This window comes from Telopea speciosissima, chromosome 11, assembly GCF_018873765.1.
Source record: "Telopea speciosissima isolate NSW1024214 ecotype Mountain lineage chromosome 11, Tspe_v1, whole genome shotgun sequence".
NCBI lineage: Eukaryota > Viridiplantae > Streptophyta > Magnoliopsida > Proteales > Proteaceae > Telopea > Telopea speciosissima.
The window spans coordinates 41,162,590-41,186,395 of record NC_057926.1 but is presented as its reverse complement, the minus strand read 5'-3'; the positions used below and the strand labels follow the sequence as shown (position 1 = coordinate 41,186,395).

Below are 23,806 nucleotides of genomic sequence, written 5' to 3'. Positions count from 1 at the left end.
TAGGAAAATTTACTAAAAGGGTAAAATCGACATTGTCACTTTGGATGGTAACTCTTACTAAGAGGGTAAAATTGTCATTTTATCTTTTGGGGCTAACCTTGCTTAACGTCAGGGGGAAGGTTGACATTTTTGCAAAATTTAGGGTGTACTTGCCATTTCAAATAGTTATAGGGGGTGTCCGTGAAATTTGCCCAAAAAAAATTAACTACCGCTTAAAATTGCATACAATGGCAATAGCTAATCCCACTACATATCAAAAGCTATAGGACGTTTAGCGTCAAATTTTCAAGAAAAAAAGAACCCATTGGTGAAGGATGCAGATGAGATTTTCCCTTACCTTTGGCGGTGATAATGCCCTGTTTTCTTGTAGTGTACATTACTTGCAATTATTCTGAATTTTAAATTTGCACTAATAATAAAATGTGTGACTAAGGCTCAACAAGCTAAATGGTTATTACCGACATAACAAACCACAAAAGATTTAGAGATTGACATAAAAACCAAATGAATGTCTTCAATAATTGGATGCATTTTCCAATTAGCCTTTTAAGAGTTTGGAAACTAGAAATTGCCAACATATCTCACTTCAAAGTTCAAAGAGCAACAACACACCACACATGAATATGAGAGAGAGAGAGAGAGAGAGAGAGAGGTCTTACGTCATTGAATGCAAAATCTCAACAATAACCACAAGCCCACCCACCTCCTGTTAAAGAAACAAAAAAAAAAAAGAAGACAGGTTAGAATAGAGCAAGGAGGCTACACAGTCAAAACTGTGTAAACCACTTATATCTCCAGTGCATTAATGTATTAGTTTTCAAAAGTTTTGGCATGGTAGCTTCAACTTACCTCCATTTTACTGGCAGGCATTTGGCGGGGTTGCCATCAGTACCAAGAACATTTAGCTTTTTCAACGATGACATTTGTGGGGAGCTCCTCGGGGCTATAGTGGGCTTTACATTCATCACCAAGTGTCAGATGTTGGAGTGAAGACAGGTTTCTCAGCCCCTTGGGTAGCGATTTACAATCACGGATATAAAGGCGATTAAGATTTGGAGGTATAGTATCTGTGTCATCCAGAAACTGAACCAACCCTTTCATCTCTTTCCCAAGACCAAGATTTTTGAGTGAGGTGAGTCTGCTTAGTCCTCCTCCTGCATGAGTAGGCAACATCCTGAGCTTTGGACAGCTCCTGAAACGCAATTCACATAGTGTCGGACTTGACAGAAGCGGCTGTGGTAGTATCCTCAGTTCTGGACAGTTTTCAATGTATAGATTTCGGAGGCTAGGGAATTCATCAGTACTTTCCTCCCCTCTACAGCTGCTGCTAGCCGACAACTCTTCCAACTTCTTCATGCCATTTAAGAATAGAGTTTCTAATAGGGGTAGCTCCCCAATCGGAGGTAGGACTTGGCATTCATGGCAGACGGAGAGTTCCAGAGAGACTAGCTTGTTGTAGCTTGGCAAATCAATCATCAACCATCTTGGAAATTTTAACCCACTATAATTGTAGATACTTAAACTCCTCAGTTGATTAGGGAGAGGTTGTAAACTTTCTAAAACCTCAACATCTTTATGATCACCACTTTCACCCCACCAAAATTCTAACTCATCAATTTTCGGCTTACTCATCAAATCAGCTTCCCGAGCATCCAGAGGATCAATCACATTCTCTAGTGACCTGATTGAAAGTGCGCCCTCAAGCTGCCTCAGCTCCTTCAGCTCTCTTATCACACGACCATCATCAGCTTTTGAGACAGTAAACTCTGGCAATGTCTTGAGACTACTTAATCTCCCAATTCCTTGTGGCATGGAAAGTAATTTATCGTACTCACGAAGGTCTAGATGCTGGAGATTGTGTAGATACTTCATGCCTCTAGGTAACTCACGTAATTCGCTACAAGCACAGAGTATCAGTGACTGTAGATTGAAAAGATCGCACAATGACTCCGGTAATCGTTTTATGTTACGAGCAAATGAAAGGTTAATATAGTGTAGGTATATCAAACCACCAATATCGTCTGGAAGCATCTTAATATTTGATTTATACAAATCTAAGACACGTAAGAATCTCAGTCCTCCAAAAGATTCAATATGGTAATCCCTCCCAAAACAATTATAACGAGGTAGGCATATCCATGTGGATAACCTCTTCTTGTGATCAAGATGATCTTTGTCGTCCTTGTTTATGGAATTTAGACAACAAATTGACAAATAACGGGTCTCTAATTTGGAGCTATGGCTCGATTTTTGGCAGTCAAATCTACCATACACATCTCCTGAAACTGCTTCTGCTAGATCATGTACAAGGTCATGCATTACAAAGAAGGCATTAAATCCATTGTAGTACTGAAAGAAAGATCTCTGCAATAATTCATCAAAATATTGGCCACCTGCTTTGTCCGTTTTAATAAAACCTTCTGCGCTCCACAGTTGGATGAGACGTTCCTTATCGAATAAATAATCTTGAGGAAATAAAGAGCAATAAGCAAAACACTGCTTCAAATGTGTGGGAAGAAAATAATAGCTTAGACTTAGTGCAGCTGGCAAATCTTTGATCTCTTCTAAGTCCCACATGGAACTATTCAAGACTTCTTCCCAGTGGTTTAAATCTGAACTAGAAGATGAGCTTAAAAGGCCTGCAACCGTACATGCTGCCAAGGGCAATCCTTTGCACTTTCTCGCAATCTTCCTACCCACTTCTTCCAGGCTGGGAGCAATAGAACCATAATTTAGAGATATGTGCCTTTCCATTATTGACCAACACTCTTCATCAGATAAAACTTGAAGATCATGTGTATACATGGGGTGCATCATTGATGAAACTCTTTTACTTCGACTTGTTACAATTATTCTACTTCCTTCCCCTGCCTCCATGAGTGCAACTCTCAGAGGTTCCCAATCTCTCTTCTTTTCAGTCCAAACATCATCTAAGATGATTAAAACTCGCTTCCCCCTTATTTCTTTTCTCAACGCACATTTAAGTGGGTCTAGGTTTCTCAAGTCAAGATTTCTCCCATTCAACGACTCTAGAATTGCAGAGATCAAACTCACATCATTAAAATCAGTAGAAACACAAACCCATGCTCTTCTTTCGAAATGTTCCTTCACATCAGGATCATTATAAACAAGCTGGGCTAGAGTTGTCTTGCCTACACCCCCTAATCCAACAATGGCAATAACAGAAACCTGTTTTTGGTTTTCATTTGGATTTGGATTTGATGACAACAACTCATTTTTTATTGCTTCTACATCTCTCTTCCTCCCCAAAGTAAGAGATTCATCAACTAGAGAATCACTCTTTGGCCTAGTATCAAATATTTCATCAATTACACCACCACCACCACCACCATGTGATTTCTGATTTCCTGATGACTGTCTGAGATAGTGATCTTCAAGTTTCTTCTCAATCTCTTCTAGTTTCTTTACGAGTTCATCATTTATAAGAGGCACGATTTCATGCTTACGTAAAAGACCATCTGATTTTAAGTTAGAGGGGAAGTGCAAACGTACCTTTCCACCTCCATATCTTTCATCTTTTTCGTAACAAGCTTCATAGATGAACTCATCCAATATGTCCTCAGCTCGGTAAGCAACTCCTCTGAGATTCCTAAGGCAGTCTTTCACCAAGATATTCCTTACTTGAGCTTGCTCTGCGAACTTGAGCAATTTTTGAATTTTCCCAAGAACATCTGAGAGTGCACCTAGCTCACTCTGCGCACACCATACCGATCCAAAATCTCTTAATGCTTCTGAGGATAATTTGTCAAGCAAGACTGGTAGGTGAAGGGATACAATTATGTCTTCCCTACTTCCTTCCATACCTTCTCCCTGTAAGAAGCTGAACAGAACAACAAAGATGAGTTTGTTTTGTTTGTGATGAAAATAAAAAGGAAGAAGAAAGTAGAAGAGGCAAGAGAGAGATTTTAGTCTCCTACCTTCAAGAACAAAGAGAGAATATATAGAGGAAAGATTCACATAAATCAATATGCTAATAAGTAGATTTCTTTTCCCCCACACTCTCGTGTAAACACAAATCCATTTGGTTTGAATGAGAAAAGCAACAACGTCTGTTCCAAGAAATTTCTTCTCCACACCTCTAGAGTTTTTCAAAGATAAGGGAAAAGCTGTGTGGTTACAAATACAAGTTGCAACCTCTCTTTTTGTCCAATGTCAAATGCCCATTTCCTTTAATACATTGGGGGTTAATTTGTCATCTCACTACAAATAAATGCCATTAAAAAAAAACATAAGACCTAACAACCCAAACCATTGCGGGTATTTATGTATTTTCATATTCAAGTTGAAAAGATTCACAAGACTCACAACCAATTGTTCGATTTATGTAAACCCAAAAGGGAATTTTCTAGGTAAAAGATGCAGCCAAGAAAATTGATGTTACAGCAATAAAGCCACGGTCCAAGAAAATTGATGTTATAGCAATAAAGCTACCGGCCAATAAAGATGTTACGGTATACATTAAAGTGGTCCAGCTTATGTCAGATTTGTAAGATGCCTATTTCTATTTTTATGAAATTATCTATAAAAACAAATTTTAATCAAGAAATTGAAATTGCAATCTGAAACAGTATCGGATCCGGTATCAGTTACTTGCGAAACCGATACGATACTAATATGGTACCTGTATGAATCGGCTACAAATAGAAGTTGCAACCTCTCTTTTTTGCCCAATGTCAAATGCCCACTACCTTTAATACATTGGGGAGTAATTTTTCAATTTTTTTGTGTTTTTTGGGGTTAAATCTCACTACAAATATATGCCACTAAAAAAAATAAGATCTGACAATTAAAACCATGGTTCTTAGTATCGGCATTGTATCGCCTATATCGGGCGATACGTACCAATTTTACAAGTCACTGATATCATTACTGTGCCGATACCATATTGATAGCACGGTAAAAAAATCAAAGAGTAATTTTGTCTGATACAGTCGATTCTATATCAATATCATATCGATTTTTCATATTGTCGATAACTGTTCTGATACTGTGCACTAAAACCATGATTCAAACCATTGCGGGTATTTATGTATTTTCATATTAATAGTTACCATACGGTGGCAAAAAGAAAAGAGTCACAACCAAGTGTTTGATTTATGTGAACCCAAAGGAAACTTTCCAATCTCCTTCGTAGAAGATGCCACCAAGAAAGTTGATGCAGTCACAACCATGATTTATGTGAACCTAAAGGGCACTTTCCAATCTCCTTCGTAGAAGATGCCACCAAGAAAGTTGATGTTGGAGCAATAAAGCCACCGATCAAGAAAATTGATGTTGTTCAAAAAAAAAAAAAAAAAAGGAAAATTGATGTTGTAGCAATAAAGCCACCGATCAATACAATTGATGTTACGGTATAAATTAAAGTGGTCCAGCTTACACTAGATTTGTACGATGTCTATTTCAATTTCAAATTGATTTTATATAATTGTCCAAAAAAATAAATTTTAATCAAGATATTGAAATTGGAATCTGAAAGATGGTTTTAGTGTACAGTATCGGATCAAGTATCAGGTATTTGCGAAACCGATAGGATATTAATACAATATCTGCATGAATCGACTGCATCAAACAAATTTGCTATTGATTTCCTATAAAAAAAATACAGGATTTTTTTAATTGTTTTACCCTTTGTCCTTATCGTATCACTGATACGATATCATCACAATATCGAGATCAGCCACTAGTAAAACCATTACATATCATACATATCATCCATACCAGAAAATATGATACCGATTCCTCAAACCATGATCTAGAATATTTTAAGAATAATAAATTTATTTGGTTGTTCAATTTTTGAGAATAGGTTCTATATATTTCTTCGATAGAAAATGGTTGTGGTAGCGGTGGCAAGGGTGGGGCAGAGGTAGAGCCCGGGAGGTGTTGGTGGTAGTGGCAATGGTAGTCATGGCAATGATAACGATTGCAGAAGGGGGTGGTGGTGGTGGGGGTATGGTTGTGATGAGACCGTCAAGATAAAAAATTTGGTGTTTTATTTTTAACATGAAATTATTTTTTTCCATCAAATTAATCTTGTGCAAGCAAGAGAGAAATTAATTTCGATTTCAAAATTGATACAGTTTGTGAATTATTTTAGAATGTCTATTCAATTTGATATCTATTTCACTATTTCACTATTTCACTGAAACAGGGTGCAAAAATCAAACCAAATAACTTTAAAAAAAAAAATCAAACTCTAAAACTGAAATATAAATCATATTAAATTAAATTTTAAATGAGAAAGTATTTGAGAATTTGTTAACCTGATGCATCATTGATTAGTGATGGGACACGTTGTTCACATGGGCCTGCAAAAGTGATGGGAGCATATATATAAAATTTTTTGTTTCATGGGGTTAGAATCGCTTTAGGCTCTTGGGTTGAGAAGAATGTAAACACTACAAAAGCATAACTTATGCCATTCAATGCATTTGGTGAAGCTGTGGAACCCATTGCATGGGGGGACAATCGTGGATTACAGCTATGTATGCATCATTCGCATCCTAATAGCTAGAGAAAGGCCACAGCGTAATGTTTATATCAAGAAAAAAGGCAAGAGATCGGTTAATTGGACGATTGGTGGGTGTCTCATCTCTTTCGAGTTTGTAACTTTGAATTTATTCAAAAATTTAGAGAAGATTTTTACCTTATGCTTCAGAAACATTTCTCTTTCCTAAGAGAGAGACATTTGTGACTCTTACCCCTTGATATAGGTTGCAACTCCAAATAATACCAACTGTTAAATCAATTGATGGATCCTTCGGGTGGAAGAATCTTATCTGAAAATATAACAGTCTTGATCGCATAGAGGGTTCTTATTATGTTGGTTAGTTGGGCTAATTCAGTTTCAAATGGTATATGTATTAAGAATTTTTCAAATTGCGATGAGTGGATTTAATTAATTATCGGGTCGATCATTGATAGAGATCAAGAAATACAAAGGTTGATGTGGCTTGCAACTATTTATTGAGATGGACCGGACTGACCTGACCCATTGTGGAAGTGGATTAAGGTTTGGAGAGTATTATAAATACTAATGATGGAGTTTCTGCAGTCACTATTCTCTTTTCTCTTTTCTCTTTTATTGAGAATCTAGGAGACTGTAGAAAATCCCCATCGTAGATGTCCGAGATTATTCGAGGACTTGCATTTATTCTCTGATGGATCGTTGCTGCTTTTGGATGCGTTCTTATCTGTTCTTCATCAGCACACGTGGGTGCTAGGTACAGTTTGTTTCCTTGCTGTTTTAGATTCAATCGTGTTCTAGATATCTCTATGAGAACGGATTTGGGTTTGATAAAATCCTTGTTTGTTCTAACAAGTGGCATCAGAGCCGATCATACGGACCTAGGATCGATTGATTGTCAGTTTAAGATCATGAATCGAGGTTTTTTACTGTGAAAATAGGGATTTTTGACAAAATTGTACGTTTTCGCCGCTGTCAAAATTTTCCACCGGAAAAAATCAAATATTTTTATATGGGTACGAAGGGCTCGGAGAGACGATCGCGGCGATGTGTGGATCGACATCGTCGACGGTCGTTACAAAAACAAAAGATAAAAATCATAACGATTATGACGTCAACTGATGTCATATGACTGACAGCAGCGGTTACTTGCGGGTCACGTTTGACCTGATCAGAACTAACCCGACCCGGTCAAAGATTCCCAACTCGGGACTTGAGACTTAACCCATTTTTGACCCGGTAACCCAGTTGGGTGGACCGGCAATCCGGTTCAGGTGAACCAGGTTTGGGTCAGTTCAGTCCGTCTTGGTTCGGACCGATTCGGTTCAACCTTAAAACAAAACAAGAAAAAAAGGAAAAAATGATAATAAAAAAACTTCCAATGAACCGTGTGGGTTCGTTTGGCTGAATTTTGAGATGCGATTTTTTCTAGCGTGTCTGTTTTTTCGTGCTCTTCATTTTGATATGCAATTCGGCATATCTTGGATAAGCAGAGACTGTGATATTGGTGGTTTTTTGCATTTTCTAGTTGTTTTGGTAACAAAATCAACTGTTTGTTTTCGGAACTATTCTAGAACGTTTTTATTGTTCTAGAAGCTATTTTTCCTGTTTTGGAATGCTGTTTTGATTGGATTTTGTCATGGGATGTCCCATTTTGCTTATATTTTTCAAGGCCAACGTTTTGGGTATCCTGTTTGAATAATTTTGTCGAATTTATGGGACCTGTTAATGACGATTGTGTCACCTTCGAGTGACGTATGGGCGAGTGGAGCATCTAATTGGACTCCGGTTGGTCTTGTTTCGTTCATAATTTCAAGACCTACCCATTGGTACTTGATTTTGGGACGTTTAATAATTTCAGGGACATGTTTTGGATGATTATCCTACTTTGAACATATTTGGACTATTTTGGGTTAACCATTCCCATATGGACGATGAATGTGCATATCACAACACATTATGGATGATCGATGTGCTTACTTTCACATATATTGCTGCATAGCTAGTTGAGGAATTATGAGAGGGTAAAATGGTGATCCACCAAAGTGGCCCATTGAATCCTTTTATGGTTCTGTCAAGGCAGCGGAATAGATGACATTAGCCCAAAGTTTGATGAGGTGATGTGCACATAGATTGGAAGGAATAGTGGTCTAAGGGTTCCAGTTGCCCAAAAGTGCTGGGATTTTTGAAAAATACTGATCTTTTCACAGAAAGACAGTGTGTCCATCCAAAGATAGTGTACTCAAAGAATTTGGGATGCGTGGCCTAGGGGTTTTCTTACCGCCCAAAGGTGGAGAAAATTTTTTGAAAGTTATCGACATCTCGCGGTATTTGCAGTGGGATAAATTATGAAATTGAGGTGCATAACCTAGAGGTTTCTCTATCACCCAAAGGTGGAGGGAGATTTTCAAAAATTGTTGCTATCTCGTGGTTCTTGCGGTACGATAAAGACGTATGCATTTTGACCCGAAAGGGCAAGAATGCAATTTTGTGAAGAAGTATAGTTGATTGATATTTATCATTTTGATTGTATGCATACATGTATCTAGTGTGTTGTTGATGATAAATGTATAGAACCACTGACTTTATGATGATATGTTGATTTGTGCGAGATAGAAACCTTTAATATTTTGATGTTTTGTTTCTATATGTTGATGAAAACGTTATGTTGTTAACGAATGATAACTTATTATCGTAAATAAAATAATAAGCGAATAATTATGGTAACTGATGGTTAACCGACATGCATAATGAACCAGAAACGAAATAATCTATCAATAAGAATTGTAATGATGAAAGATTGTGTTAAAAATAATTTGTAATCTATAGGGTATAACCGGCCTTGAGCCATTTGACGGAAACTACTTCGGTAGCATAGATTGAATGTATCAATAATATGGAATGATAAAGCCAAGCACTGATATAAAACAAAGAATAATGAAAGAAATGACTGAACGAATTAAAATCACGAAGAACATATTGAAGAAATTGATGCACTTAGCAAACTACGATTATATCCTTGAAGGAATTGATATCTAATTATACAAAAGAAAGATCGTGGAAATGATAACTTGACTGAGAACAAAAGAGGTAATCAGTAGTTTCATGGCTTTGATTACTTTGTATAGAATTTGTGGTTTGAATTTTTACCTTCAGACTTGATCGATTTAGTTTGTTCGATTCTCTTGATCAGTGAGAGTACTTCTTCTTTACATGATTGATCTGTTTGTCGATTGGGAGTTCTTCTCATTTTAAGTAATGTGCTTGTTGAGTGGGAGGACTTAAAGATATATGTTTCGTTTCGATTATGATGCTTCTGGTTGATGTGATGAATAACATTTGCATGTATGCATATGGTTGATGTGTTGAAGGCCATTCTGGTCTAAGGATATTCGATTGGCGGTGAGCCAAGTCGTTCAGCTATTTCTAGCCATAGATGTTCGATTGGTGATAAACCAAGTCGTTCGATTACCAATGAATATGACGATGTTCAAAGGTAATCCATGAGTCGTACGATGCTCATGATACGTTCGAGGACCCACAATGAATGATGACGATATTTATGTGATCACAGACGTGTACGGCATTCCTTGTACAAAATTATCTCAAGGCAGTCCATGTTAGTAAGTAAATCTTTGTTTATAGTTGACAGAAAGTGATATATCGTATGTTGAGGTGTATTCTCTATTGTTTCTCGACATTGATATATTTGCTAACTGGATCAAGATTTATTAGCATTATTGTTGTATTGAGATTCTATGGCCACATCTGATAATGATTACCTTATAATTAATCTAGCCCAAGTGAGAGATTGTTAAGAATTATTCAAATTACGACAAGTGGGCTTAATTAATTATCGGATCGATCATTGATGGGGATTAAGAAATACAAGGGTTGACGTGGCTTGCTACTATTTATTGAGATGAACCGGACCGGCCTGGCCCATTGTGAAAGTGGATTAGGGTTTGGAGAGTATAATAAATACTAATGATGGGGTCCATCTACTCACTATTCTCTTTTCTCTTTCTCTTTTCTCCACAAGAAAGGGAGTTATGGGAGAGTCTAGGAGGTGGTAGAAGATCTCCATCGCAGATGTCTGAGATTATTCGAGGACTTGCATTTATTCTGTGATGGATCATTGCTGCTTTTGGATGCGTTCTTATTTGTTCTTCATCAGCATACGTGGGTGCCAGGTACACTTTGTTTCCCTGCTGTTTTAGATTCAATCGTGTTCTAGATATCTGTATGGGAATGGATTCGAGTTTGACAAAACACTTGCTTGTTCTAACAATGTGTACGCTATCCAATACTTTTAGGATTGCCTCCCTATGGGTTTGAGAACCGATTAACAAATCCCAAATTGATATGTTGGCTTGAGTTTTCTTGAGCTGTTTCAAGACCTCATTTTCTGGTTCAATTGCAATACGATTCTGGTTCCTTGCCAACTCTACTGGATTGTAAACATTGAACCGGATTGGCATGAAATTCTTCCCACTTCTAGTATTTGCATAGTTGCACTCTTCATCAGATAGGAAACAAAGTTCGGAATCAAACTGTGCTAGAAGGTGATCGACATCTTGGTCTGATTCTCCATCACTAATGATGATCATATTGATTTCGGGTTCGTCGATCACTACTCCCACTTCTTGAAGTTTGTCACAGAGTTTCTATACCTAATTAGAGAGGTTACTGATTCAAGATCTTGTATTAGCATTAAATAATTAAGTTTTTATTTAAATTATGTTACTTAAAAATCCTAGTCATAGGTGGGTCCCTCTTGATTAACAAAATTCAGATTTAAAAGGGGTAAACACGTATGAAGAAATCGTGGGGATTGAAGAGATTAAATAAGTAAATAAATTAAAAAAAAATTGGAAGAGACTCCAAACTATAAAGAGATTTAGAGAGAAAGAGTCCGAGTCCAATCGTGAAAGATGGAAGAGCTTACCAAGAAATGTTACAACGTCTGTTCCAAGAAATGTCTTCTCTAGGGGTGCAAGTTTGGCCATGTCGGCCCGAACCCGCCCTAGCCCGTCCTGAGCCCAAATAGGGCCTGGACTGAGATATTTGGCCCTGAAGGCAGGTCAGGGCTGGAAATTTTTGGCTCCGAGTCAGGGTCAAGTTGGGTTAGGGTTGAAGCCTTGGGCTAAGCTTGGCCCCGCCTGGCCCGACCCTGATTTAAGTTATACTATAAAATATATACATTATAAACTTTAAATGTCACCCACATTTTTTTATATAATATATTATATATAAAGACAACAAATGTTATAATACATTTTATTATATTGTTATTTTGTGTAAAATTGATAATGTTTTTCCCTACCCATTCCAGCCCATGCATTTCTTTCTCCTTCCCCATGAGGGTCAATCAGGGTCAGCCCGGCCCGACCCTGAGGGTAGGTCAGGATTGGATTTTTTTAGCCCTGTGTCAATGTCGGGTCGGGTATGGGCCCAGCTAAGGGGACTTAGGGTTGGGCTAAGGTTCTATAAAACCCGACTCAACCCGACCCAGTTGCAGCCCTAGTCTTCTCCACACCTCTAGATTTGACAAAAGACTTGGGCTATTATTAAGATAAGGGAAAAGCTGTTTGTAACCAAGGTGGTTACAATGGAAGTTGCAACCTCTCTTTTTTGTCCAATATCAGATGCCCATTACCTTTAATACATTGGGGGTTAATTTGTCATTTTACTACAAGTTTTTATTATTTTGTTAAAAATATATGCCATTAAAAAAACCATAAAACCTGACAAACCAAACCATTGCGAGTATTTATGCATTTTCATATTCATAGTTACAATAAAGGCAAGTGGAAAAGAATCACAAGACTCACAACCAATTATCTAATTTATGTTAAATTGTGAACCCAAAAGGGAATTTCCCTGTCGCTAGAAGATGCCACCAAGAAAGTTGATGTTAGAGCAATAAAGCCACCGACCAATAAAGTTGATGTTATATAAATTAAAGTGGTCCAGCTCTCTGTTAGTAAAAACGCGTTTAAAGGAGATATCAAACAAAACTTAGAGATGAGTTTGTTTTGTTTGTGATGAAAAAAAAAATTTCTTCACTAAATACAACGACATTAATTATCCTTCAAGGAAAAAGAGAGGAAAAGATTTTAGTCTCCTACCTTCAAGAGAGAATAGAGGAAAGATACACATAAACCAATATGCTAAGTAAATTAAAGAGATGTTGGAGAGTTGCAGATGAACTCATTTGATCAACAACCTCATGTGGATTTTTTCGCCCAACACTCTTTTGTAAACAAAAATCCACTTGGATTGTTAAAGTTATTGAGGTTGAAATTATGTTGTCAAATTTATTTCTAATTCCCCAAAAAACGAAAGTTTCACATCTCCTGTTCCCCTGCCCTGGCATTCTTATATCCCAACATTACCCCTATATCCTAACTGGGTACACCTTTCATCGCTACCCACCAGGGTTTTAAAACCAGGAATCAAGTGATCGATTCCAATATAGATCAGATTGGAATCAGTCAGAATCGGTCAATAAAACCTTTGACTCTGCTTATAATCGTAGAAAATCGGGAGAATTTTAGTGTGAATATTTTGATTTATAATGATAAAAATCAGAATCAGTCCCAATCTGATTCACTGAATTTTGAAACCCTAGAAATGACAATTCAACCTGCTCGCCCTTGGAGCTGCTTCTCCATGCAAGGCAAAGGAAGTCAACACAATTGAGATGTTTTCTTAGAATTAGAGTTTTACAAACCCTAACTCTTAAATCTGAAGAGAGAGAAGAAAAGAACCAAACGAGAGAAGCGCTATTCAAAACCCTACATCGTTGGCTGAGTGTGTAAGCCAATTGGTGACTCTAAATGGTGTTTCCGTTGAGGTTACCTAAAATGAGTCTAACTCATTTACAATAATTAGTATTATTTACACAGAAAACAATACTAATTAACAAGAAGTGCATCAACAGTTAGAAATAACTTATAAACCCCCTAAGTGATTGAAAACTTTACACTTAAGTCCCTCCAATTTAATAATATCGCATAACAAATTTCGATTATAAAAAATATAACCCTCGAAAACCTTAATCCATCGAAATCTTGAGCATGATTGGACAAAAAATATTTAGAAAATATAATTATTTAATAAAAAATTAAATACGTTTCTAAATAATTTATATAACTGCCACCGAGGTCAATTTTTGTCCAATTATTGTCTATAAATTCTTTAAGGATATTCTCCCTTATCTGGACATGGATTCCATATTGAGTATCTCCTCCACTCACAAATGCACATCATGAACCTGGCCTACTGATATATAGATAGTATAGGCATCAACTATTAGGCTATTAGCACACCTGGACTCCCAAAGTATGCCAAAAAAAATTAGGGACCTCTTATGGGCTCTATTCATACTCTAGGACTGAAACCCCTAACCTACAAAATAAAGAAGAAAGTTCTATATGGGAGAGTGATTTGTCCCCGTCCAGACACAGGGGGCGCAATGACTACTCCCTAAAAGGTGAAAATTCCATCCCATGATGCCAAAGTATGCATTCTCATTGGTCCAGTATACATCATTTTGTTACAAACTCTATTTATCCGTTGATTTCAATTTTAGTTCTCTTCCCCTCACAATTTATTCCTCTTTGTTCAATTACAACATGAACACGTCAAACAATTTTCTATTTATGGTTATTTACTTGTTTGACTTGGGGAAGGTGAATTTTAAAGTGTTTTTATCGAATCTTTCCTCACTACAAGTAATGAATTTAAGGTTGCTTGTGGTTTAAATAAAAAAACAAATCGATCTAAACCGATATTAACCCGATATTGAAAAATCAAAATAAACCAAAATCGACTGAAAACTGAAGTTTCTTAATGGTTTGATTTTGGTTTCACTCATTTCGAGACCGAAACTAGGAAACTAGGCCGAACTGACCGTTTGACACCTCTTAACTGAAGCTGCATTGCTGGATAACTTCTGTTTAATGCCGAAGTTGCAACCTTCTGAAGCTCCAAATTTTGGCACAAATGCCTGTGGCAAGAGGGTTGTACTTTGTTCTGTAATCTAATCTGGTGAATTTTGTAATGGCCCCTTATGTAACATTTCAATAGAAATTCGAAATATTTAAATAAAAACTGAAAGAAACCAACCCCAACGCCCCCCCCCCCCCTCCAAAAAAAAAAAAAAAAAATCCAAGCTACAGAGTACCAACAGAAACCTAACACTATCTCCGTTGATGAGGTAAACCAATGGAAAATCTATTCAATGGGACTTATTCACAGGAAAAGATAAAAGGCCAAGTTTTCCGTGAGCCACGGTGAAGGAAATCATTGCACTTGTACCGGCATAACGGAATAGTAAAGGGTATTTTAGACCTCCAACATATTTGTAGGTGAACCCTTCATTGTTCGTGAAGGAAAAAAAAAAAAAAGAGGATTCAATGGAACTTGTTTCATTGAGTTGCAACATAAATTTCATCTGAAAATCAGTCTGATCCAAAATCTGGGTAGATAAAACTTTAATCAGCTTGGTCCAAGATGTATGTAAATGTGCAGACATAGTTGATCTTTTTACTACAATCAATGTATATTAAGAAACAAGTAAACACACTTAAAGTCTAGACAGCAATAGAGGAATCAAGCTGAGATGAATGTATATATTTTATTCTGCTTGAGGAATGATGCAAGTAAGGGCACTACTAGAGTGGTGGATATGCTTCTAGCTTGTATCGTCCTCTAATTGGGAGATGATGCTCACAAACACATCAAAGCCTTGGCACATATCAGTGAGAAGGCAGTATTCATTGTTTGCATGGTATGTAGATGTCAAGCCTGAATACATAAAACATGTATAAGGCACAATTAAACAACTTCCATAAACAGATGACTTTCAAAGAAATGCAAACAGAATAAAATCATATGTTCAAAACTGTTAGTGTGTTTTGTTGTGTGCTTGGCTAGAGCATTGAATCCAGTTGCTTACAAGTTGATGTGCTATTTGTGTTTCAAGAGTAAGGAATAAATTAAAAATTGTCACAAAAAAGAACTGTGGATGAGAGAATGTTGTAGAAATATGAATCCTATCATATTAATTGTTTGTCGTGTTTTTTTTTCCAGATAATAGATAGGAAGTAGTTGCCAGAGGGTTCCACCACTAATTGTATGGATATAACTTCCATTAACTCTCAAGGCAACAATGTACTTCACAGAAGAGACATGACAGTTTATTGAGTTTTTTTGTGTCATGTTACTTGATTCCCTCCCAAAATTTAAACTTCTATCTCCACACAATCAAGAAATATTCACTTTCCTGTAAATGAAAAATTATATTTCTCCAATGAATGCCAAGATTTAACAGCATCTCCAATCCCATTACCCTAAGGAGAAGAAGTGATGATTCACAACCTACATGTTGATTACTATTCTACCATTCCACCAAAATCACCCTCAACCTCTTTTTAACTCACTAGTGGAACTCTTAGTAACTAGTACCCACAAATCTGTTTGATGAGGTACAGATCAAGATGTTTCTGATGTGAAGTTTATAGGCTCTGTACGTAATATAGGTTTATGCTAGCAGAAGCTTTTAATACAAACAAGAAGTCTACATCCTCCTAAAATGAGCAGCTTTATGTTATTGTAGGTAACTTGATAGAGATAATTCAGTAATTAAGATGAACTACCAATAGTGAAGGATGCCTTTAACAAATTGTTTTCAGGTTATTGACACAAAATTAGTGTGTCCTTGGTTAATAGCAATAAATTTCAACGACTCAAATAATTAAAAAAGAAAAATACATGGAGAAATATTCAGACATTCTGTAGGTGTCCATACAAAATCTAAAGAAGCAAAGAATCAGCCTTCAAATGCAGCAACCAGTTAATACTAGAATAAATTTGTGGCCAAAATTTGGATTACAAAATTTGAGGCCACATTGTCCATATTGCCTTAGACTTAAGGGTTCAGTTTCAGCTTAAGAGCAATACACTGTGTAGTATAATTAACAAGTCAATAGATGAACAACCAACATGCTCCTCTATCCATCCAATGGTTTCAATTGCCACAATAGCCCCTCCAATGATTTGAAGGTTTGAAATACACGAGAGAAAATCAACTAGATGGTCAGCCATATGGTTGAGATAAGCCATGAAACTTCACATGCAGACTATTAAAAAGGTGTATATCTATTCAATGGTTGAATACTCCAGATCAGCCGTTCATGTGGCTCAAAAATGGTGGACCATCTAGAGAAGCCTCTCTAAACAGAGCAATGTAAAAGGCATTTACCTTTTTTCCCAATTTAATGAACTTATTCTAGGACAACTGACCAATTTTGATTCTATCAATTATATAAAAGATCTTCTAACAAGAAATCATAAGCAAAGAAGGAAATAAAAGGAAGTTGAAGCTTGAAATCGGTCTGTTTGTTTGGCTATTTCTGCAAAATCTTACTTTTCCTTCTTTCAACAACCACAGTGCTGCTCTTCCCCATGGGAGAAGCATATTGTCCACATCTGCTAGAATTAATGATAGGATTTCATGGGATAGTCAGCTTTCCAGGGCCATTAGTTTGCTGGTTTAGCCTTCCGTGAGCATGTTGATCACTGATCACTGTCACCTTGACATCCCTGTTCACCAGAACTGACTCCTTACCCTTCTCCAATTCTATGATTCTATGCTTGATCCTCACCACCACAACTATCATGGTCCATTGACACCTAATACACACTTAAGAACTAGTTTTGTAAATTGAAAGAATTGAAGATTCACTTTGCATTGCTTTTGCTTCCTTTATGCTTCCCAAGACCCTTGAAAGTTGCACAGCTCCAATTCCAAGTATCACTAGTCCTGGAAACCTGGATATGAACCAAGTCGACTGGGATCCAGTTTTGTTATGGGAAAGATTGCTTGGGCCAACTTGGATCTCGGCCAGGCCAGCCCATTTGCAATCCTCCTTTTGTAGCAATGAGTATTTGTCACAAAACTCATTGAAGGGATTTATCGCTTCATGTTTCTTTGATCCGTACCTGACAATCTCTTGGACATTCTGTACATGTGCTCTCGTCTTTATTCTTCTTTCTATTGTGCTTTCTAAATTATTCAAACAACTAGGGTATGAAATAAGAGAATGGTAGTGAACAGACAGATTTTATTAATGGTTCAATTCTTCTTCTCTTACTGACAATGATTAGTTGGTCTCTCCCTTAACTATTATATGAACTTTTTTTTTTGGCTTAAGAAAAGCATAATCATCCCAGCTAAACCATATTCTCAACAACATGAACAGCTTAGGTCCTGAGATTATTCCAATAATTATTCAAAGTTCCATTTGTGGAAGGATATCTAGATCATTCTACCCCAGCATTTTTCCAGCCTCCAAATTTCATTTTGTAAGCATTTATTTCACAGTTTAGCTAAAACAAAATCCACATTCCATATCTTAAGAAAATAGTAAATATCATACCATATCCAATAGTTTGAACATCAAAGCCTTCATCCTGTCATCCAATAACAGGTGTGAATCAATTTACAGGATTAGAAGTCCAAAAGGTATCTTTCATAGGAAAAGATCAAAGTCAAACCTGCAATTCTTTGATCAATGGCAAACTCCCAGTGATTGAGTAAGGTTTTACATAACCAATCACTTCTTCAGTTGCTTTACACAACACATGGAAGCCACGAGAATCAAGATCACAAGCAACTCCAGACATTATATCTTCGTCAAAACTGATTGTAAGTCTGCAGAAAAGCCAGAATGTATCCTTAAAATATTAAAGTACACAAAGATACAGACTAGCATGCCCGTACCAAACATTTTGTTTAAATCAAGATGCACTCTGGAAATAAAATGCTGCCTAATCTCCAAGACTAGATAACCAGTTTTAGAGCACAAGATAATATTTTTATGATAATGCAAAGATACAGACAAACACACCTTCCCCTGATATTTTCCTCTGGAAGGACATATTTTGAAACTGGACCTCGTGTGTCTAGCTTCTCTATGTTGGCATTAATATCGTCTACATATTCCTGCAACTTTGTTTTTACGTTCTTTATACTGGAAAATGGTACCAGACAACGAACAGGAATCAGCATCGTCTCTCTCTCTCTCTCTCTCTCTCTCTCAATGAAAGAAAAAGAGGGGGGGGGGGGGTGGGGGAGGGGGACAATAGGTAGTCTACTTACTCGTAGAAAGGAGTTAACCTGCAACACCAAAGCGCTCATGAAGTTAGTTCTGAAATCTCATCAATGACATTATAGCCATTGTAGATGCATGAAGAAGACAAACCTGACATCTCCTGAGATTGTACACTCATAGGGGATCTGATTGACTCCACCAGCTGGATCTGTGATACATCAAACAGATAATGAATAATGGTAGTACACATGGATTATAATGTTGCTATTCTTTTGTTACCAACAATATTACCTTTTTGGGGAGGGGTTTTTATTTGTCATTAATGACTTTGTAATGCTAGCATGCACAGGTTAATTTAAGTAGCAGATAACTTACAGATCCACTGAGTTGGTTTCATGGTTGATGGTGTTGCGAACTTGTAGACCTGTTCCTTAGGATGGGGAGGGAAATCATTGTAGAATCGCAGCTGAATCTGTTTAAGTGCTTCCATGGATAATTCCAAAGGATTAATAGCCTACATACCAGGCAGCAGTTATAAATGAGTTGGAGTACCGACATGCTTTATCTATTTCCAGTTTAGCCGTCTAATAATATATTTATGTCTGTTACATCTATTATGTCTTTTACACACTGAGACTTATAAAACCAGATAAATTAACTCCTCTCCATGGAGACACAGTTTGCACATGAATAGGCAAGGTGGAAGGTCTAACCACCCGATTAGTGCAAACTCACCAATCCCACTGATGTAGATTGAAGCATGAAAAAGAGAAAAGAGTCAAGAATTATTGTTCACGTGAACAGTGTTACAGCCCATATTGCCTTGATGGGAATCCTTCCAGAAGACCCAAGTTGAAGACTAAAATACTGTTCACGTGAACAGTGTCAATGCCAAAATTTGTCCTGTTTGGGATTTGATTTTTAGAAGATCCTGTGGACCCATCAAGTGGAGGAAGATGCTATCCTAATGCTGCCATAGTTTAGTTTCTATTTACAGTTTCTATTAGGTAGTTTCTAATTTGGTTTTCTTTGTTTGCATGTGTAGAAGGCTGAGTTGTAAAGTCTTTACTAGTTTCTAATTTCATTCAGTTTCTATTCCCATTAGTTACTATTTTCATTAGTTTCTATTTTTCAAACAGTTGCTAAGTTTTACTTTCTATTTTTGTAGCCTAGCCTCAGTCTATATAAAGGCAGCTATTGTTATTGATTGATACAGAATTTATGAATGAAGTTTTGAGGCATTCTTGCACTCGATTATGGGAGTAAAACCCATGTTCAACAGCTGGGATAACTGTGGGTGAGAGACCCAGAGCTGAGAAAGCCCATCCCCTACCCCCCCTCTTCTTCTATCTTCGCTTCTCCCTTCCCTGTTCGATATACACTGTTGTGCTGTTTCTGTGACAGCAATAAACTATTGTGAAGATATCCTTTGAAGACTTGGGTCAATCTACCATCAATTGAAGTGCTGCTGCTGTTGCTGATCAACATAAGGAGGTTATTCACACCTTGCAGATTCAGTTCTGCCCCCAGGTCCTGCTGCAACCTCAAGGCTGCATATCTCCACAGTCCTCCATCGAAATCTGCTGGGTTTTGGAGCATAGATCCACACCACTAACCACGCCACTCGATCCTAGTTCTGGCCTATTCTATTGGCTGGATTGTTCTACAGCCCCAACCTTCTATGTTCATCCCCAACTCATATCTCCAGTTCTGTCCATCAGAACTGAACCAAACTTTCAGCAAAGATTTTCCTCATTGCCTACTCCACTCGATCAACCTTAGAGACCATTTGCACTGCTGATTTGCCAACTATTTGTTACCTTCTATTTTGGTGTTTACCTACTAAATCTGATTTGCTTCCATTTTTGATGATCTGCTGCAACTATTAACGATCCTACTCTAGAGTAGTTCTTAATGGAACCCCTTCTAACAAATGGGTTTCTTTTTCTTTTTCTTTTTTCTTTTTTGGTAGTACAATTCCAACAAATGCATTGCTTTATGGTAACCCAATATCAAATTTCTCCTTATACCGTTTTCGGGACACTGGTACCAATACTTATTTTAAGGAAAGCAACTCCAGGAACAGAACATGGTTAAACGTTACAACAGTAAAACAGTAGCCATAAATTGGACTTGTTTAGGCCCTGAGTTTATCAATCCCTTGCCAAGTCATGACACCATAAGATGCAACACCTCCAGGCTGATGCTTTTGCATAAATAAATCTATACTTCATCAAAAAGGAGAGGGGAAACTGATGATAGGCCAACCAGGGGTTGGTTAAACCTTTTTGTTCTTCAGAAAAGCCTTCCATTACAGACTCTTAAAGCTTATTTTCTGTTTCTTATGTTCTCAGGGTGATCTTCTAGTCACCTCTTCCTTTTCTTAGGTAGTATCAGTATCTATTATTTCTTATGTGTTACTTGTCAAGACAAAATGAAAATGTTGGTCAATGAAGTGACAGAATTAGGTAGCAATGGTACCTTGTTAGGTAGACCACTATGGAAAAGCTTGCCGGTTGTTCTAAGTTTCCAAGCTAGCATACCAGCAGTGCCAATGCAAGGTTGTTTGTCTGCAGTGTCAACCCAATACCTATGTGGAAAACCAGAAACCTCAATCACACAAGCCTTTTACTTTTTTTTGGGGGGGGGGGGGGGATGGAAGCTTCAATATACCATATTTGTTTTTTCATAAAACAAGGAATGTGAATTACTCACAGAGGGCCTTCTTTGAGGTTATTAAGCAACCCATGTTTCACAAGCTCATCCACACCAATCCCTGGAATTGATGAATTCTCTTCGCTCGCTATAAAGACTGCAACTACACTCGACTTCAACTTTGGCTTTTTTTCCCCCAATCTCTGCATTAGTTCGGTCACCATAGCAACATGACCCAAACAATCAGTTGTTCCACGGCCTTGAAGTTTATCCCCATCAATAGTCAAAGAGAATGGATCAAAATCCTGAAACAGAAGCATATTATGATACAAAGATTTCAATACTTCATCTGAAATTAATTGGACATTGTGATTTAATCCTTAAAAACCATTACTCCAAAACCCCAATTGAGAGAGAAGAAAAAAAAATTCATCCTACAAGAATCTGAGAAGTACTAAGCATGAATTTGATAAGAAACTTGAAATGGGTACCTTCAAAATGTGGAAAAATATTAAAGTAAAACCCAGAAGAAATCATTGCAGAAAAGATGAAGAAAGAGAAGACGATGTACCCATTCATCAGGGTTAGCAGTGACGACGTCCATGTGACAACCGACGAAGGACAAGATCTTGCCGGGAACGGTTCCTGGGTATTCAATAATAATGTTTCCTCTGCCCTGAACATAGGTGACATGGTTCACAATCAAGGGTCCTCCACCAGTAGTGGTGCTGTAAGGAAGGAGAACATCCAAAACGTGCTTAGCTACTCTGTCCTCTTCAGGAATCAACTCTGGTGGGTTGTTCTGAACGTATTTGGATTCTCCGATGAGCTTAGAGAGGAGGGAGACAAATGAGTCTTTGTCGAGGTGACCCAGTAAATCTTTCACAGAACCCATTGCAAAGAGATCTCAATCTCAACGAAAGACCTTTTCTTTGGAACCAAATCTATGAAACAGGTTCTGGGTACAAGAAATACAACAGTAGAATTTAATGGAAAACAAGAAAATTCTCAATGGGGTTTACAGAGAGTTCAGAAACAAACCCTTTCATTAAATCTTTGCAAGCGCCAAAGCGTGAACGTGAAGAACTTGCTTACTTGCTTTACGTACAAAATGCGAAAATCTTGAAGCTTGCAACTTTAAATCTTTCTTTTTATAATCTGGATTCTGGAATATGTTCCAAAGCAACTGATAATAAGCATTGACCATATGGATTTGGAGATTCTATTCACATAAAGAAGTCATGGGTTTAAACTTTCATGGCCCTTTGATCAAATTACTGGAAACAAAAAAAAATGGCGAAGGGAGGTGATGAAGGCACGTCTTCTGAATTTTGATGCAATAAACGGTTGAGTGGTCAACAATGACCTCTAGCTATGCAAGCATGAATTTGGATTTTAGTTACCTGTGTATCGAATTCTTGTACCAGTTTCCGAGATTGACCCGCTCCCACATTTTTTTAGTGCTGATTGGAATGAGATTTTGTCTAAGGTCTATGATTGTAGCGGAGAGCATGGGCAGATAAGCCCAAACCTGTAGGGTACAGCCTCTGCTAGTTTCACTTTAAACTGTCATTTTTTTATATAAACAAATGGATACATAGGCATGATAGTGTTAATTAACAATGCAACAGAACAACGATTGACAAAAGAAAAATGAAATAGAATCACAAACACACTTAACACAAAGATTTACATGGTTCACTCAAGTTGGGCTATGTTCACGTACAGCCAAGCGATAAACCACATATTTGACTATTTTGATTAAGACATTACAAAATCCTTACTCTCACCTCCTTGCAAGATAACATTCTATATATGACGTTTTGACAAGTTATAATATGGAGAAACCTTAATATTTTTTAAAAATATAAAATTACTCAAGTATAAATGACTCCTAAAATTTAGAGTCGGATAGCCCACTTTGCAACAAGTGGGACCAGTAATATTAGGGAAGAATAAAAAATACTTCTTCGATTAAACGAAGATTAGACTTCATCAATAACAGATAGAGAACACCAATGGAGTCTTCTCGCTTTACTCCAAGCTCCAAGAAAGAAAAAAAGACCAAAAAACAGACATTCTTCTTCTGACCAGACATGGTTATATTAATTTTTTGGGTAAAGATATGTTGAGAATCTCAGTGTAGCCAATTGTGGTTACCCAGAGAGACCGAAACCCCCTCTCCCCCCACCAAAATAAAAAAAGCATGAAAATTATTATAATAATTTCTTTATTTAATAATCTTTCGGCCAAGGTTGAGGGATTTTGTGATTGATGGGAGACATTTCCAAGTGTACACTTTGATTTTCTATTGGAGATTTGTGATCTTATCTCTCATGAGTTGCTTCCATCGGCTTAAGCATTGGGTTCCCCTATATGATCGCTTACTCAATCAGGTGAATTTTCTATTAAATCGGCTAGGGAGGATATTTGGTTGGAGTATCCTTTAGTTCCACGGAAAGCTATAATTTGGAATAAAAGTTTAATTTTGGGTTGTGTTTGATATGCATTCTTGGAAAGTATTTTTAGTTAATTTCGTATT

At 37.1% G+C, this 23,806-nt stretch overlaps 2 protein-coding genes across 2 annotated transcripts; both read right to left on the bottom strand.

Annotated features, from left to right (window-relative positions):
* Positions 1–885: 885 nt before the first annotated feature.
* On the bottom strand, positions 886–3,822 carry LOC122645103 (putative disease resistance RPP13-like protein 1). Its single transcript, XM_043838448.1, has one exon. It carries the CDS (start codon positions 3,820–3,822, stop codon positions 886–888), a length of 2,937 nt encoding a protein of 978 aa, XP_043694383.1.
* An 11,210-nt stretch (positions 3,823–15,032) lies between these two features.
* Positions 15,033–22,359, bottom strand: LOC122646749 (acetylornithine deacetylase). Its single transcript, XM_043840351.1, has 11 exons — positions 22,306–22,359; positions 21,836–22,208; positions 21,325–21,569; positions 21,091–21,199; positions 18,985–19,123; positions 18,760–18,817; positions 18,657–18,674; positions 18,406–18,528; positions 18,053–18,209; positions 17,935–17,968; positions 15,033–15,301 (listed from the first exon to the last, which is right to left on the bottom strand). Exons 2-11 carry the CDS (start codon positions 22,157–22,159, stop codon positions 15,189–15,191), a joined length of 1,320 nt encoding a protein of 439 aa, XP_043696286.1. The 5' UTR covers positions 22,160–22,208; positions 22,306–22,359; the 3' UTR covers positions 15,033–15,188.
* Positions 22,360–23,806: the final 1,447 nt, after the last annotated feature.